The sequence below is a fragment of the Apteryx mantelli genome, chromosome 3 (assembly GCF_036417845.1).
Source record: "Apteryx mantelli isolate bAptMan1 chromosome 3, bAptMan1.hap1, whole genome shotgun sequence".
Taxonomy (NCBI): domain Eukaryota; kingdom Metazoa; phylum Chordata; class Aves; order Apterygiformes; family Apterygidae; genus Apteryx; species Apteryx mantelli.
In genome coordinates, this window is record NC_089980.1 from 12,395,830 (window position 1) to 12,409,593 (window position 13,764).

At 41.2% G+C, this 13,764-nt stretch overlaps 1 protein-coding gene across 1 annotated transcript in view; it reads right to left on the reverse strand.

The window, feature by feature from the left end:
- PLCB1 (phospholipase C beta 1) overlaps window positions 1-13,764 on the reverse strand; it is a 442,993-nt gene that overhangs the window by 76,035 nt on the left and 353,194 nt on the right. Inside the window, exons 23-27 of the mRNA XM_067292708.1 lie at window positions 12,864-12,973; window positions 7,413-7,545; window positions 6,557-6,610; window positions 4,615-4,834; window positions 1,562-1,742 (exon numbers count right to left, since the gene is read on the reverse strand). Coding sequence (XP_067148809.1) covers window positions 1,562-1,742; window positions 4,615-4,834; window positions 6,557-6,610; window positions 7,413-7,545; window positions 12,864-12,973 — 698 coding nt within the window. The remainder of the gene's footprint in view (window positions 1-1,561; window positions 1,743-4,614; window positions 4,835-6,556; window positions 6,611-7,412; window positions 7,546-12,863; window positions 12,974-13,764) is intronic.

A 13,764-nucleotide genomic window follows, 5' to 3' on the forward strand; every position in this document is an offset into this window, starting at 1 on the left:
CTAAAAGTTCTATGTTAAAAAATGAATTTATCATGACACCACCTAACTGAACGAGGCAGAAAATGTGACTTGGCTTTGGGAACTGCCATTTTCCGTTTTGAAATCAGAAATGAGTTAACTTACAACGTGAACCCTCACAACTGCGTGGGTCCAAAATGGTTTGTTTCTATAGAAATTAAAAATACTTGACACGTAACAAACTAAAAAAAAAGCAACCCTGAGATGCAGCCAACCATTGTTATTGGACCCCATAGGAGTAACCACTCACCAGTGTGCATAAAGGCTCGATTTTTGGTCCTAACCCAACTGTAAATATTCAGGCCCTTTCCTGTAGCTCTGTGCCTTCAGCTCCCGAACGCGGTGCAGCTGGATGCTGCCATCGACTCTCAGTGACGGACAGGGCAGAGCTCTGGCTATAGCCTCCACCTCCTGCCTCCCCTCCTCTAATCCTTCCACTAATTTAAACTTCTTGAGAAAACACGTCCGAACACGGGATAGATGGCGCGAGGGCTTTTCCGCCTGGTTTCCCAAGGTGGCACAGCAGCGCGGAGTAGCTGACGCTCGGAGGCGCTCCCCTTGGGCGCAGGCGAGGAGGCTCCCTCCCGGGGCACCCATGCGGGCGCTCCGGAGCTGTTCTTGCTCCTGAGCACCGAAGGGATTCACAGATGGCCACAGCCACGGGGGGCAGTGCCTGGGAGCTGCAGCGCCGTGCCCTGACCCGCGGGAACGTATTTGTGAAGAGGCATTGCTAAGCTCTTGCCACACACTCTGGCCCGCTTTTTGGACGGCAGGACAGAACAGGCAAATCACTTCACGCAACGCCACAGAAGCAAAACTCCACATAACAGGAAATACTGCAAGATACGATTTTCTGGAGTCTGAGAAACAGTTAGCGCTCCCACAACTCCCTTTAAAAATGTTCTTTTAAGCCTTGGAACATTCATCAGCGCGAGCTGCCATCTGCTGAAGCTCCTCCGTTCTCGCTCGCAGGGCCTATGGTCCTAACACAGCCGTCAGCCAAACTCCAGCTGTAAAAACACAAGCTGCCTGGGACTGATACGTGCAAAATATTTCCTCACCATATACAGCTGATGCTCTGCATCCCTTTAAAGCATTCGATCTGCAGTAAGAATACTTTCAGGCACAACTCTGTGCCCCGGGGAACGTTTGAAGCTACTTTCATTTGTTTATTTTTGTGGTGTTTCAATTTGTTTCCCAGCTAATCCTGCCTCCTCAAGCGTTGTACGTTCAAAAAAGCGACAGAACAAAATGGAAACACCATCCAAACACAGCAATAAACTGGAACTTGTAGAACTAGAGGACTTAGCAGTAATAATAACCGTATTGCCTTTATGCCTTCTACCCGAAGCCCTTGAAGCGTGTTAGAAGCGCTAGCGACAGAGGGACACAGGAAACCCTTGAAGTGGCTGTGGGCCACAGGGAAATCAAGCCCTGAAGTGGCCTCCAAGCAAGGGGAAACACCACTTAATTATAACGTCACACTGCTTTCATTACCGACTGAGGGATGGCTAAAGAAAAGCGGACGCCAGAACAAACGTACCAGCTTAATGTGCTCCCGTTTCTGGTACTTTTCACTGTAATACTGCTCCTGCCGGAGATTTAGCAGCTGCTGTTGTTGCTTCTCCTTCAGCTCAACTAACTTCTGGGTCATTTCCGAGTCAAGCGCGGCTAACTCCTGTTCAATAGTTGATGAACTGTGGTCGGGGCTCCCCGCGTCAGATCTGCAGCAACACACACAAACACACGCCAGCTCTAAGCCACGAGGTAGGTACGCTCTGCCCAATCCTTGATCTCTGTTTTTAAGCAGCTGGCTTACATATGGCCCATCAAGTTTTGCAGTACCACATATAGGGCGTGAAGACGATTTCAGCTGTAATGAGTCCATTATGACACTAATTTAATCTTTTACGGAAAAAAGTCTTGAACGTCTAGTAATGAAATGGGTATTGCTTTTAAATCTCATTTTACAAAGCTGCCATGAGGGGGGTGAACCAGACTCTATATCTATGAGCTGTAACTGCAGCTGCCAAGATTCCCTATAACCAGGCACCCACGGAACTGCTTTATCCACTTCCAGGCCTCTAGAAGCCGACATTTCCTTTGTGTTGCTGGGGAAAAGAAACAAGACCTACCTCTAAATGTGACCTAGAATACTAAGACTTGTCTTTTAAGTGACATGTGAATTAAACAGAAACTTCAGAACTACACCAGTAAAATACAAGCTTATAAATAAACAGCCCAATCACCCCACAGACATCAACTTCACCAAATCTTGGCTGAATTTCAGAAACGGGCATAAAACATCGGTTGCTGCTGATCACAGGCAACACATTTGTGTGACAATCTGACACAGGGACTCCTGATAAAGTAGTGATTTGTACTCTAGTTACAGGCAAACAGCTTCAGTAATAGTTTAAAATGATAAAAATTGCCTTTTTGCTGGGAAGCAGCATTCTATTAGAAGTTTTCTGCCTGAGATAATATGTACTTGCAAGTTTGAAAAGCCCTAAATATACATTCCTGCCTTTTTGAAATTCAACATCAGATTTTTTTAACCTTCAGATTTCTTAGTATCTGCACATAAAACTTCACATCTCTGAAATTACTGTGACAGCTTGGCATAATGAAGGAGAGTGGAGTGTTTTATCGCCAGATTATCATGAATGATTTATGGTCAGATCAAAATGAAATAAAAAACTAAAATCCTTTTTACTCAAAGCTAAATGAGTCATTTTATTTATTCAGTTTGTTTTTCTGCTTAAATTTGAATGGGATATGCTAGAGAAAAGAAAGAAATCTGAAATTGTTTTGTCTGGCACTGTGTCCCCCACATGTCGATACTGGAAAATATGGCATATAAAATGCCAGTGTATGCAGTTGACAACCAGTCATTAAGGGAGTTTAGAAAACTCAAGTGTAGTAACTAGAAGCCTGAAAACTAGCTACAGTTGAGGCCAGCTGAACATAGACGTATCATGAGTATTAAGTTCCTATTAAGCAAATGACGTTCTGTCATCAAGCAAGCAGAAATGAATAAGCTCCTTTCTAGGGACATCTTATGGCCTGAATCCCAGTTACTTATAATCAGAGGTATTATCAACAAGTTTAGTAGCCAGAGAATGCTTGTAGCTTTTTTCTCTGATGGTCTCCTAGCAAAAAGTATTGAGGAATTTTCTTACTGCTTGTTTAATGTTTGCTTCTTCAAGAACTGCAGCCGATCAATTCTGTGCAAAAATTAAAGGTCTTCTGTGATTATCTAATTATTTTAAGAAATAAATTATGTTAAAATCAGAATGCGGCCCTGATGGGAGAAAGAAGAATCTGGGAGAGTACCTTGCCTGATTAAACACTCAACTGTAACAATATTAGATGCTGATTGTACTTATGTATGCATAAGTTTTGCCTGGAGTTAAAATGATCCTTATTAACCTAAACTCTCCTACGATATGGATGATAACTGTGGACAGATTAATGAGCTACAATAGTCTTTGCATTTCAAACTGATAATCATAAATGCAATGCTCCTTTACTACTATCTGAACAAATAAAGTAAAAATGACACCAGCAAACAATGAGATAGGGCAAGGCAAGACTGAGGGAGAGACATGGTACAGAAGGGGTGCGTACTCAGAGGCAAAGTCAAGCAGTCATTAAGGAGTCCTTGGGTGGTCTAGACAGATCAGCATTTAAACTGTAGTCAGATGCTAATAACTCTGTCAGGTGTTTCTTTCACATAAATATATCTGATGCTTTGTACTCCAGCACCATTTTTTTCCAGGGTTCTAATTTGGAGACAATACTTTCCATCAACAAATTCAGAATATCCATTCTACCCACAAATAACATAACAGAGGACTAAATTTTGTTTGTTTTGATACTCAGATCTTGTTCCACCTCCAGAAAGCATACTGTGGTGGCCTAGAGTAAATTGATTCCTCCGTATGGGCAAGATGATTATGTGTTGCTACTACTTGAAAAAAACTCTCCTTGCTTGACAAAGGAGCTACATTATAAAGTTACATTATCAAGCATGGGGCTGCAGTACCCATGGAACAGATACTCTTTCTCCTAAAGGAGGTCAGCATGGGAGATGATGGGGTGCTCTGATAACACATGCCACCGCTGATCTGAGCAGGAAGGTAAAACACATTGCTCAGATGGATCAGAGTTCTTTCACACTGCAGTCTGGTTCCTGAACTCTCAGTATGCAGGAGATGCCCCATCACATAGTTTATGATTAAGCTCACCACCGAACCACTGGCTGCTGTTGCCAGTACAGCTGAGTTACTTAACAATACCAGAAGTGAAAGTCTCCAGACACAAATACTGTGCGCCCTCATTTACAGGGAAGGAGGTATGAAGTCATGAAAACCTTATCTGGCTTCTAGAGGAGAAGCAGCATATCATGAGGAAGGTTTTATCTGATGATTCGCACTGTTTTCTCTATATCAAAGCCTTTGACTTTATTTTATCTAGGAACACTTTTGATTTTTCTCTGTACTCTAATGTCACCTCCATAGTATTTGTCTACCATAAAACAAGACTGAGTAAAGATCTTTAATATTAAAGTCAGGAAGGCTGCATTCAACATACCTTTTCTTACTGTCTCTTTTTGCTGTTTTTTCTAAAACTGCTCTCCGTCGCAGGTAGTCATTTTGGATTTCATTATACTTTGCAGTGTGTTCTTTGATAAGATCAGTGGTTTTCTTGTGATGCCTCTTTACAAGGTCCTTCATTTCCTTGTAGTGCTTCTTCTGAAGCTTAACAAATGACTTCTGTTGTTTTAGCTCCTCAATAGTCTGTGCTTCTACTTCTGCAATGGTAATAACAAAAGCCACTTCAATTTTCACTGACTGAAATCATACGTTACCAGCACACAGAAATTGCCATCAGCAGGGAATGAAATAAAGCATGCTTGTTTACTGATGTTAAGTGGAATGCACTAGCTTAAACTAACCAAGTAAACTTATCTGGAAATAAACCAACAAGACTGAAAATACTGTGGCAAATTTAACTGATTTAAGAGTAGGAAGCGAAGTGAAAATTTTGAAAGACGTCCAGCAAAATAGAAATGCTTTCTTCCTTTCCTCAAGCCCTTTCAGATGCAGAAGGTTCCAACTAGCCCAACATATATAAACATGATCACATTTCTTTTCTGTATCCACTGAACCAACACTTCAAGTCACCCTTCTCTCTAGATGAAATTTTTTCCAGGGTATGTTATTAAATGAGGAGGAGCAAGCAGCCGTGTCAGGTCGTCTTTGCTATTTCGGGTTGTCTGTTTTGCAAGCTACAGTTGCCAAGGCAGGGAGTATGGATGGCTGAAATGCAAACTGTAGGGGCTACATAACGTGCTGATGCCTGAAACCCCTTCACAAACAGCACTTCAGCTGCCTGCACGCTGTCCTCGACCTGGGCACTGGCTGGGGCAGCTGCCCTGATACCATGCCCAATGCAGCTCCTTCCTCCTTCCCACCCAGCTCCTGCACATCACCACGGGCAGGCAGCAACTCCTTTGGACTGTGTTCTGCGAGGCCTCTCTTCCGAAGCCCACAGATGAGAAGATACAGACAACGGTCGGTGAGCAAGGACAGTATCGCAGATCTTGGCCTGTTGAAAAAGCTCAGCTCACAACCAGAACACCGGATGTAGGCACCCTGGGAGAGACTTATTCTCTCGCATGCTGGAGACCCTGGATCAGCTGAGATACATGGCCAGCTGTTTACCAGCCTGGCAAAGGATGGCAGGGAACCCTGGCTTGCATGATCTGGGGAGACTGGTCTGGGAAAGGCACACTGAAAGCCTGTTCCCAGACCTCTCTGCAGAACGAGTGTATGAAACCAGCAGGTACTTCCATGCTCAGGGCCAGCCTCTTTCCACTGTCCATACGGGAGACTGCAAGGCAAACAGCACACTGACTTGCATGTGTTTTATCTGTTTTCCACACCTAAATCTAGGCCTACGCAAGATTTGGACAGGGAGTGAGTTCTTAGGTAGGGGAATGACTAAAAAATAAACTGAATTATGAGATTTGCAACCTAAAATCTATCTCTAAGTCTGAGGATATGACTCCCAGTTGAACAATAGGGCACTACCTGACGGACAGACAGTTTGCTTAGTGTAACAGAGCAGTTCCAATTTTGCAGGAGTGATGGGGACGCCGCAAGGCTAATGGAGACAAAATAGTTTCACTACTATTCACAATATTTGGAGCAGCTTAGCTTCCATTTTGATAATAATGCTATTCTTTTGTCTGTGTGAGATGGTAACACAGTGTTGTGCCTGTAAGATTGCAAAAAAAGGACATTTAAAAAAAATTCCCTGCAAGGATGCAATACTGATCTCATGAAATGGGTGCTCAAACATTTCATGCTTCGAAGCTGAGGAAGAAGAGCTGGTATGTACATTTGCTATGACTTACTGCAATCATAATCACTCAAAGAAATACCTAAGCCAGATGGCCCATTTCACAAAAATACGTGCTTCTCTTGACAAAAAAGTGCATCACTCATGCAGCAAACTGTATATTTATTACCTGTGAGGACGCTCTGAATAAGATCTTCTGTCTTTGCAGGTGCTTTCACCGAACCTAGAGATAAAAGAGATCACTGACTCTGTCTCTTTTAAAACAAGAGCCATTATTGTGTTGCTTGATCGTATGTTAAAACATGGCAGGTGACACAGAACATATGCTGACATAAGCATTTATAATCATTTGAGAAAACACATCTCTTGAACAGAAAAGTAGCAACATGGAAAGCAACGCTAGTCCTGTGAACCAACACCAAAAAGTAACCTTCCAAAAACCCACCTGAGCTTCCTTGTTTTACTTATGAGAAGGATGTTATTGAACTCACTGATACCACTCATCTGAGTCATTTAAGTGGTATTAGGCTGACGGTTAGTACAACTGCTTTACATTATGATGACAGTGCAAAATTTCTGAACATGAGATGAATCCAGCTCCTTGGAAGTCAGTTAGATCAAGCCTATGAAGACTGCAGTCATAAAATTGTAAACATTGTGGTTTAGCAAGCATTTATTATAGAGGAAGTGTCAAAACAGAATATGTAAGTATCTAAGAGTGTATTTTTTATGTAGAATAAGATCTAACTACATGCACAAATTAGGCATAATTGTAAAAGTAATTTAAAGAGATTCCTGCACTTACAACAACAACAACAACAACAACAAAAAACAACGGCAAACTTTCTTGCTCATAATGATCTTCAATTTCAGCTCTTAGGTAGAAGACACTCGTGTATTTGAAAAAGACTGGTGGGAAAATGCCCATCTGTTTTATTAAAAAGCCTTTTTATTCTTTAAAGCACATGAAAAATCTGTAGCCGGATTTATTTTACAAAAATTTTGTTATTATTATTATATTTTACCTGGTGCTGGTTGGCTATGGACAACCTGAGTTGCTGGTTTCGGTGTAAGAGAGGCAGTGCAATTTACTCCATTTTCTGCTGGTGTTGGCCTAGGTTCATTGTTGGCTTCTGATGGTGCATCCCCATGGTCAATCTGAAAATACATAATGATTTACATTACTCTTCGTAAGTAACAGACTCAAAATTATTTATTTTCAGATATATTTTAGCCCCTTTTTAAATTGCAAAATTCTGTAAAGGCTATAAATAAATCATTTTAAAAGAAAAGAAAAAAAGAGTATCTTTAAGGGTCATGGTAATCCAGGTGGTTCATTTTTGCAGGGTAAATTTCAAGAAGAAATAGAGCATGTATTATTCTGAAGAAGTATTTTATATTCTAAGTAGATATAACCCAACAGGGACATTTTTCATTACAGTATATATTAGCTGCACCAGATGTGAAATCTGTACTTTATTGAAAAGCATTGTTCTTTGCTGTAAGACCTTTCCAGAAATAATGTAGAAACTGGCATGAAAATATCGCTTGAATCCCTGCTGTGAACAAAATGTTTGTACAAAATTGCTTTTAAATTTCATAGATACACACAGCACTATCATTATTCACCATTTCTTACAGCACAGAGACATACTTCTGATTCCCAAGATCTTACATTCTTGCAATTACACTCCAAGGATAATATGTAAACAGTACCTTCATCCTGCTGCATAAAAAACATCTGTGGTATCCAAACATTTAAGCATTTTCCGCAATCTTTTCTCTCTCTCCAGTTTCCTGAAGGCTCAGGCGTACATTGCACTACGCACTGAACATCCTACAATTATCCTTGCGGCCACCGGGTTTGTAATGACAAGCAAACACCCAGGGCTCAGCAAACACAAAGTCATTCAAAGCAATTTTTGATTTTGAAACGGCCACCCCCCTTCTCCGCGTCCCCACGAAGAAGGGCCAGTTGCCATGGTGCCTGAGGGCAGCCCTGGATTTGTTCCTTCAGCTGCTTCCATTTCATTCTTCGATGGTAATCAAATTACATGCAGAGGCAGCACACCACATGGTTTTGTTTTTTTTTTCCCTTCATTACCCCATGCTTGCAAAATATCAGCCTGCCACTGCATCAACAGAGGCAAAATACATTCTGACCTAACTGTTTGGTGCTGCTCCTGCTGCTGATCTCCTTCATCTTGGCCCTAACATCACTCTGTATATTGCAAAAGGATTTCTGTCTCAATAGCCTATTTCTCCCAAAATCATAGGTGGGAAATACTGTAGTCAGAAGCATTATGCAACTGAAAACCATGCCAACTGCTTCATTTATCTCAAGCAGGAATAACTGCAATAAAATAAAAGAAAAAGATGACCTCACCAACACTTATGATAGTAGAATTGATGTGACTGGCAAGAGCTGCGGCTGTATAAATCCATACTCCTCACAGTAGTAATTCTTTAATTTAGCAAAAAGAACATTGGCCGCCTGGATCACCAACATTTAATACAAATAAAGTTAGAATTTCTAACTTCTGGCAAATTTGTACCCTAAAAGTCACTGCATGTGAAAGTGGGTATCGTCTGTTTTGTGACTGGGTTTGTAAGGTGTGAAACGCTGCATCATGGCTTGTTGAGAAACTACTAATACAGCCTGCCAGTTCTGGACAGAAGACATCTGTTTTCAGAAACTAAAGCAGAAATACGAGACAGGCTCAGGAAGTGAACAAAGAGTAATTTTCAGTGCATCAAGCAATCTAATCTCATTATAAAGCACTTTCTCTTCTCATAATTCATCATCCAGAATGCTAAAGTAAACATGATTTTCCCTTAATGGAGAATACTCTCTTTTTTCTAATACATTGTATAATCTAACCTTATATTTTATAGTTTTAATATTCATGGAAAATGGTTTCTATTCTACACATTGCCATGTCTTTTTTAACATAGTATGTTTACCGTTTAAGTAGAGAGACTGATACTGTACAGGAACATACTTATATAGTTGGCATTTTCATTTTTTCAGTGAAATGTATGTGGGGTGGGAGATCCTCCTCTGGCATTGAGTGTGCCTGTGCTGCGCTGTCAGACTGCAGAGCTTTGACTGCAGCAGCCTGCCTACATCTGGAGATGTGGCTTTCTCCGGGGGCACTGGGAGAAGGTGTGCATCCCATGGGGGAGTCTGGGAAGGACGCAGAAGTATGGCAGCACTTAGATGATTTTGCCTCTCCCTTCCTTGGCAAAGGGTAAGCAAGTGAAAACGAGGTCTCCCTATGGGAAGTGTCAGATGGTCTTAACTTCTGTTACTGCAACTTGGTCTGATCATAATAATTTGGGAAATTATGCCTGAATTTTCATTTTAAATAATGGTATCAGACATGCTAAGTGAAGCTGCTCCCCTAGAGATCCTTTTGTCTACTTTCCCTATCAAAATAGTTTGATTTAACCAAATAAGTCAACTGCAGTGATTACACACATTTGTTTTAAATCCAGGAATGCAAAAAAATAGTTCCCATTTCAACACTGTTTTATGAGTAGAAACAAGAGGTTAGATGTTCTGCTACTTTCATCTTCAGACACTTTAATGAGGCAGCTAGACCTCCCAACTCCCTAACACGGCTCTGGGGCAGGAATTACACATGTCCCCAGGGACACGACTCCAGCAGGTGCAGCAGAAATGCATTTTACTCTGGCCAACCTCTTCTAGACCCCCCCCCCACACACACACCACTGCTACTGCCATGACTATGGGGATGAAAACGCAGGAGCTAGTCGCATCGCTCTGCTTCAGGCAGGGACAAGCACACGCCTAGGAACTCCCTGCTGCAAATCTCCGAAAGGCTCCTTCCTCCTGCCTGTAAAGGGCACTGCACAGGGTAAGAGGAGGCAACCTTCACCATCCACACGCATGCAGAAATTTGGTGCCTATTCAGATGAGGGCAGCTCAACGTGCAGACCCCGCAGCGCGGGTATTTCAGTGCTTTTGTTCTGAGAAGTCCGATCTGCAGAACAGTTACTCTAAGGCCAGGCTGAAGTAAAGCTCTGAACTTAAGTACTGATCAGAAACCTAAAGCTAGGACTTCGTGTCATGTTCAAGATGGGAACACTGCAAAATAATACAGAATAGCTGCTGTAAATTTTATCAGTTCTTCTGTGTTCTTGATTTACATTATTACATGGATAATTAACAGGCAGTGTAATTCTAAGCCTAAAGAAAGGCTAATTTATCTGTTCAAAATAATTCATTATTAAGTAGCTTATTTGGCTACTGTTTTGCAAGAAGTCTGAGGAGCGTCTTACAAGAATGCAGTTTAAAAACACAGCAAAGAAAAAATCTCTCAGTTTGCCTCTATTTTGACAGCTGCAAGAACCCAGCTCAGATAAATACATGTCTGTGAGGAGAGGGAAAGGGGTGCGTGGCAGGAATCAGTGCTAGCAGACAGCACAGCTTTGGACACCAACATTAGTAGAGTGTAGATTTGAAATTGTACCTAGAAAAACTCAGTCCAGGTGCACTTAGGTGTACGTATCTGCCAAACGTACTTGGAGTTATTTAACTGCGTTGCCAATGAACATACTTGCAATTATTAACCAATGCGATTCTCATGTGCCAATGCAAGTGAACAAAACCGATCCCTTACAATTTCGTCAGCCCTGCTGACTGACGAAGAAAATGTTGTTTTAGAGATCAGGCAATCTGAGATTTCCAAGTGCAGTCCAGCTGCCAAGTATCTTACCTAGCATGTATGTTTGTAGACATAAGCAAGGTAGGAATGGTGTACCTAGACCAAGACATAAAGTGGCAATTTTGCACATATCCTCTGCTGCTGCATCTACTTGAATGGCTACATACTTTTAGGAAACGCACAACCACAATCATTAGTTTCCTTTTAAAGGTATTTCTCCGGTGCTTCAAAACTAGCTCCTTTATTCTTTGAGTTTTCAAGTCCTTGACATACGGTAACATTACCTAAGCCTTGTATTGCAATTCAACTTCCCCTCTTCCTACTTGCTTTAAAAGGTATTCTGTGACAGAATTTTCCTTAAACTAACAAATAAGCCTGTACAGAGCAGGGAAATCTGTACTTTTTCAAAAGTAAAAATGACCTCTAGAGGTATTTAAAGCATTATGTTAAAAAAAGACTTTGCTATTAAAATAGAATCTCATGTGTAGAGCGTCCTAGATAAATGTCTAAGATACTATTGAGCATTTCACAGTGTCCTCATTCAGCCAAACTTGTGGCACTGCACAAAGAGTAGATCGTTGGCCACTGAATTGTAATGACTTTCACTCATCTGGTCTGCTTTGGGAATGTATTCTTGGTTACAAAATCTAGTTCAGATGAGGTTTTGCACATCTGAGAATTGAAGACAGACACCATAGCTAAGAGCATTTTAGGATTACAGAGCATTTCTCCATGTTTGCTAGGGATCTGCACAGAGCGCCTTTTGATTCACACGACATGCCTAACATCTGACACAAGCGATCTTTAAAATACAAGGTTGATCTTTTCAAACACTGCTAGAAGAAGTCCAAGTGACAACGACGGAAGCTGAGGGAGACTGAATCTTTTTAATTGCTTTGAATTCCTCACTATAAATAAAAATACATCATAGAGTATATAGGAAACAAAAGCTGAACTGTCAGTACCCTCAAGTCCGCTCAAAATTACATTTCTGTATTTGTATGCACAGTACCCTCCAATTATACAGAAAAACAGGGTTTAAAGGCTAGTTCTTAGGTAACCATACATATCCAAACACACACTAAACTACTGAAAATCTGGCTCCCACAGCTTTCAACCAAGCTACAGCAATAGGCCTGAACACTTAGTCACACTATGGTCTCCTCCTTCATATGTCTCTCTAAGACTTATGAGAGGTTGACCTCCAGAGGTCCTTTCCAATCTAAATTATTCCATAATGGTATTAGGTCTCTTTAGTGCTTCTTTGCTCTTGATAAGTGTGTGGAGACATCCGTATCTGTGAGATGTGAATGCTTCTGAACAGAATAAGCTCTCCAGAAACAAAGTGCTATAAATAGACCCTGAAATTCTGGAATATCTGCAATATTTTCAGGAAGAGCTACTGATACAGAGTTATCATTTTTACAAGGGGAACTCCAGCATCAGACTTGTAAACACCAGGAAACGACTTATGATGATCTTCATTTATTAAATAACAAAGCTGCAAATCATCAGACACCTAGCATGGTTTTTCATTCAGTTTTTGGCGTCTCCTTACCTCTGAATTTGCTCTACTCATAACATGCTGATTTCAGCGGAAATGCATACAGAGTGCCATGTTACTCAGTTGTAATATACCCAAGCCTGATTCTGGGCAGGATTTTTAAAGGTGCTTAAGTAATCAACACATATTTTTCCCAGGGACTTTCAATATTTGTCTTTCTAGGCAAGGTAGGTGCTTTCAAATACTGTAACTCAATTTGCAGAGACTGAAACCTCCCTTACCTCTTTCTTCACCTCTTCCTCATCTTCCAGTGTCAGTGCTGCCAACTGCTTAGCTCTCTGCTCCATCAAGTTTACATATCTAATTGGATTGGATAAGGCCTCGATCACATCTAGAAATGAAGCAAATACTTCAGTTCCAAGCCCCTTATGTTATGGGTTTAGTGTTCCTTAGGCTTTAAGAAAGAGATGTTTTTTCTACAGATCCGTTCTTTAGGTATTCTTAGGCTCTAGAAACAGCAGTGCAAGGGAGTACGGTATCATGCACAAGTACTCTAACATGAGCCATCAAACTCCAGCAGAGGGAACACGTGCTGGCAGTATTTATTCACTAATACTGAGCCTGACCACCATTCATTATTGTAACAGAGAGCTAAGAGAAAAATGGGGCAGACAAAAGATGCTGCTTTGGCTGAGCTTTTTCTTATGTCTTTGAGTTTGTGCTTGGGTGACATGGATGTGCATTTTTGTGCATATGGTGTTTTATGATGGATTTTCATAGGCTTTCAGCAATGGCCAGCTTGGTTCCTGCTCCGAGACATGAGGCACAACAAGGAGCATTAGTAAAAATCCTATTGTTTTATAATCAAAACAGCTATACAGAATACATTTCTTTTAACTGAATATGCACAATATGATCTTTGAACCTATCCTGGTTTATAGCTGATTCCAAAATACAGCACTCTACATTAAGCACAGCACTTCCCTCTGCTTAGGAACAGCTACGTACAACTGTGGCACATAAACAAAGTTTCATTTGTGTTTCAATGGCAAATGCCTGGGACACTTCCTCCTTTGGAGTCATACAAGGTCTGCTGAAAATTAAAGAGTTTGCTCTGATCCTAAACCACAGGTAGACTGCTACAAATTGGGCTGTTCTGCATGAGTGATGAGACATAATGAT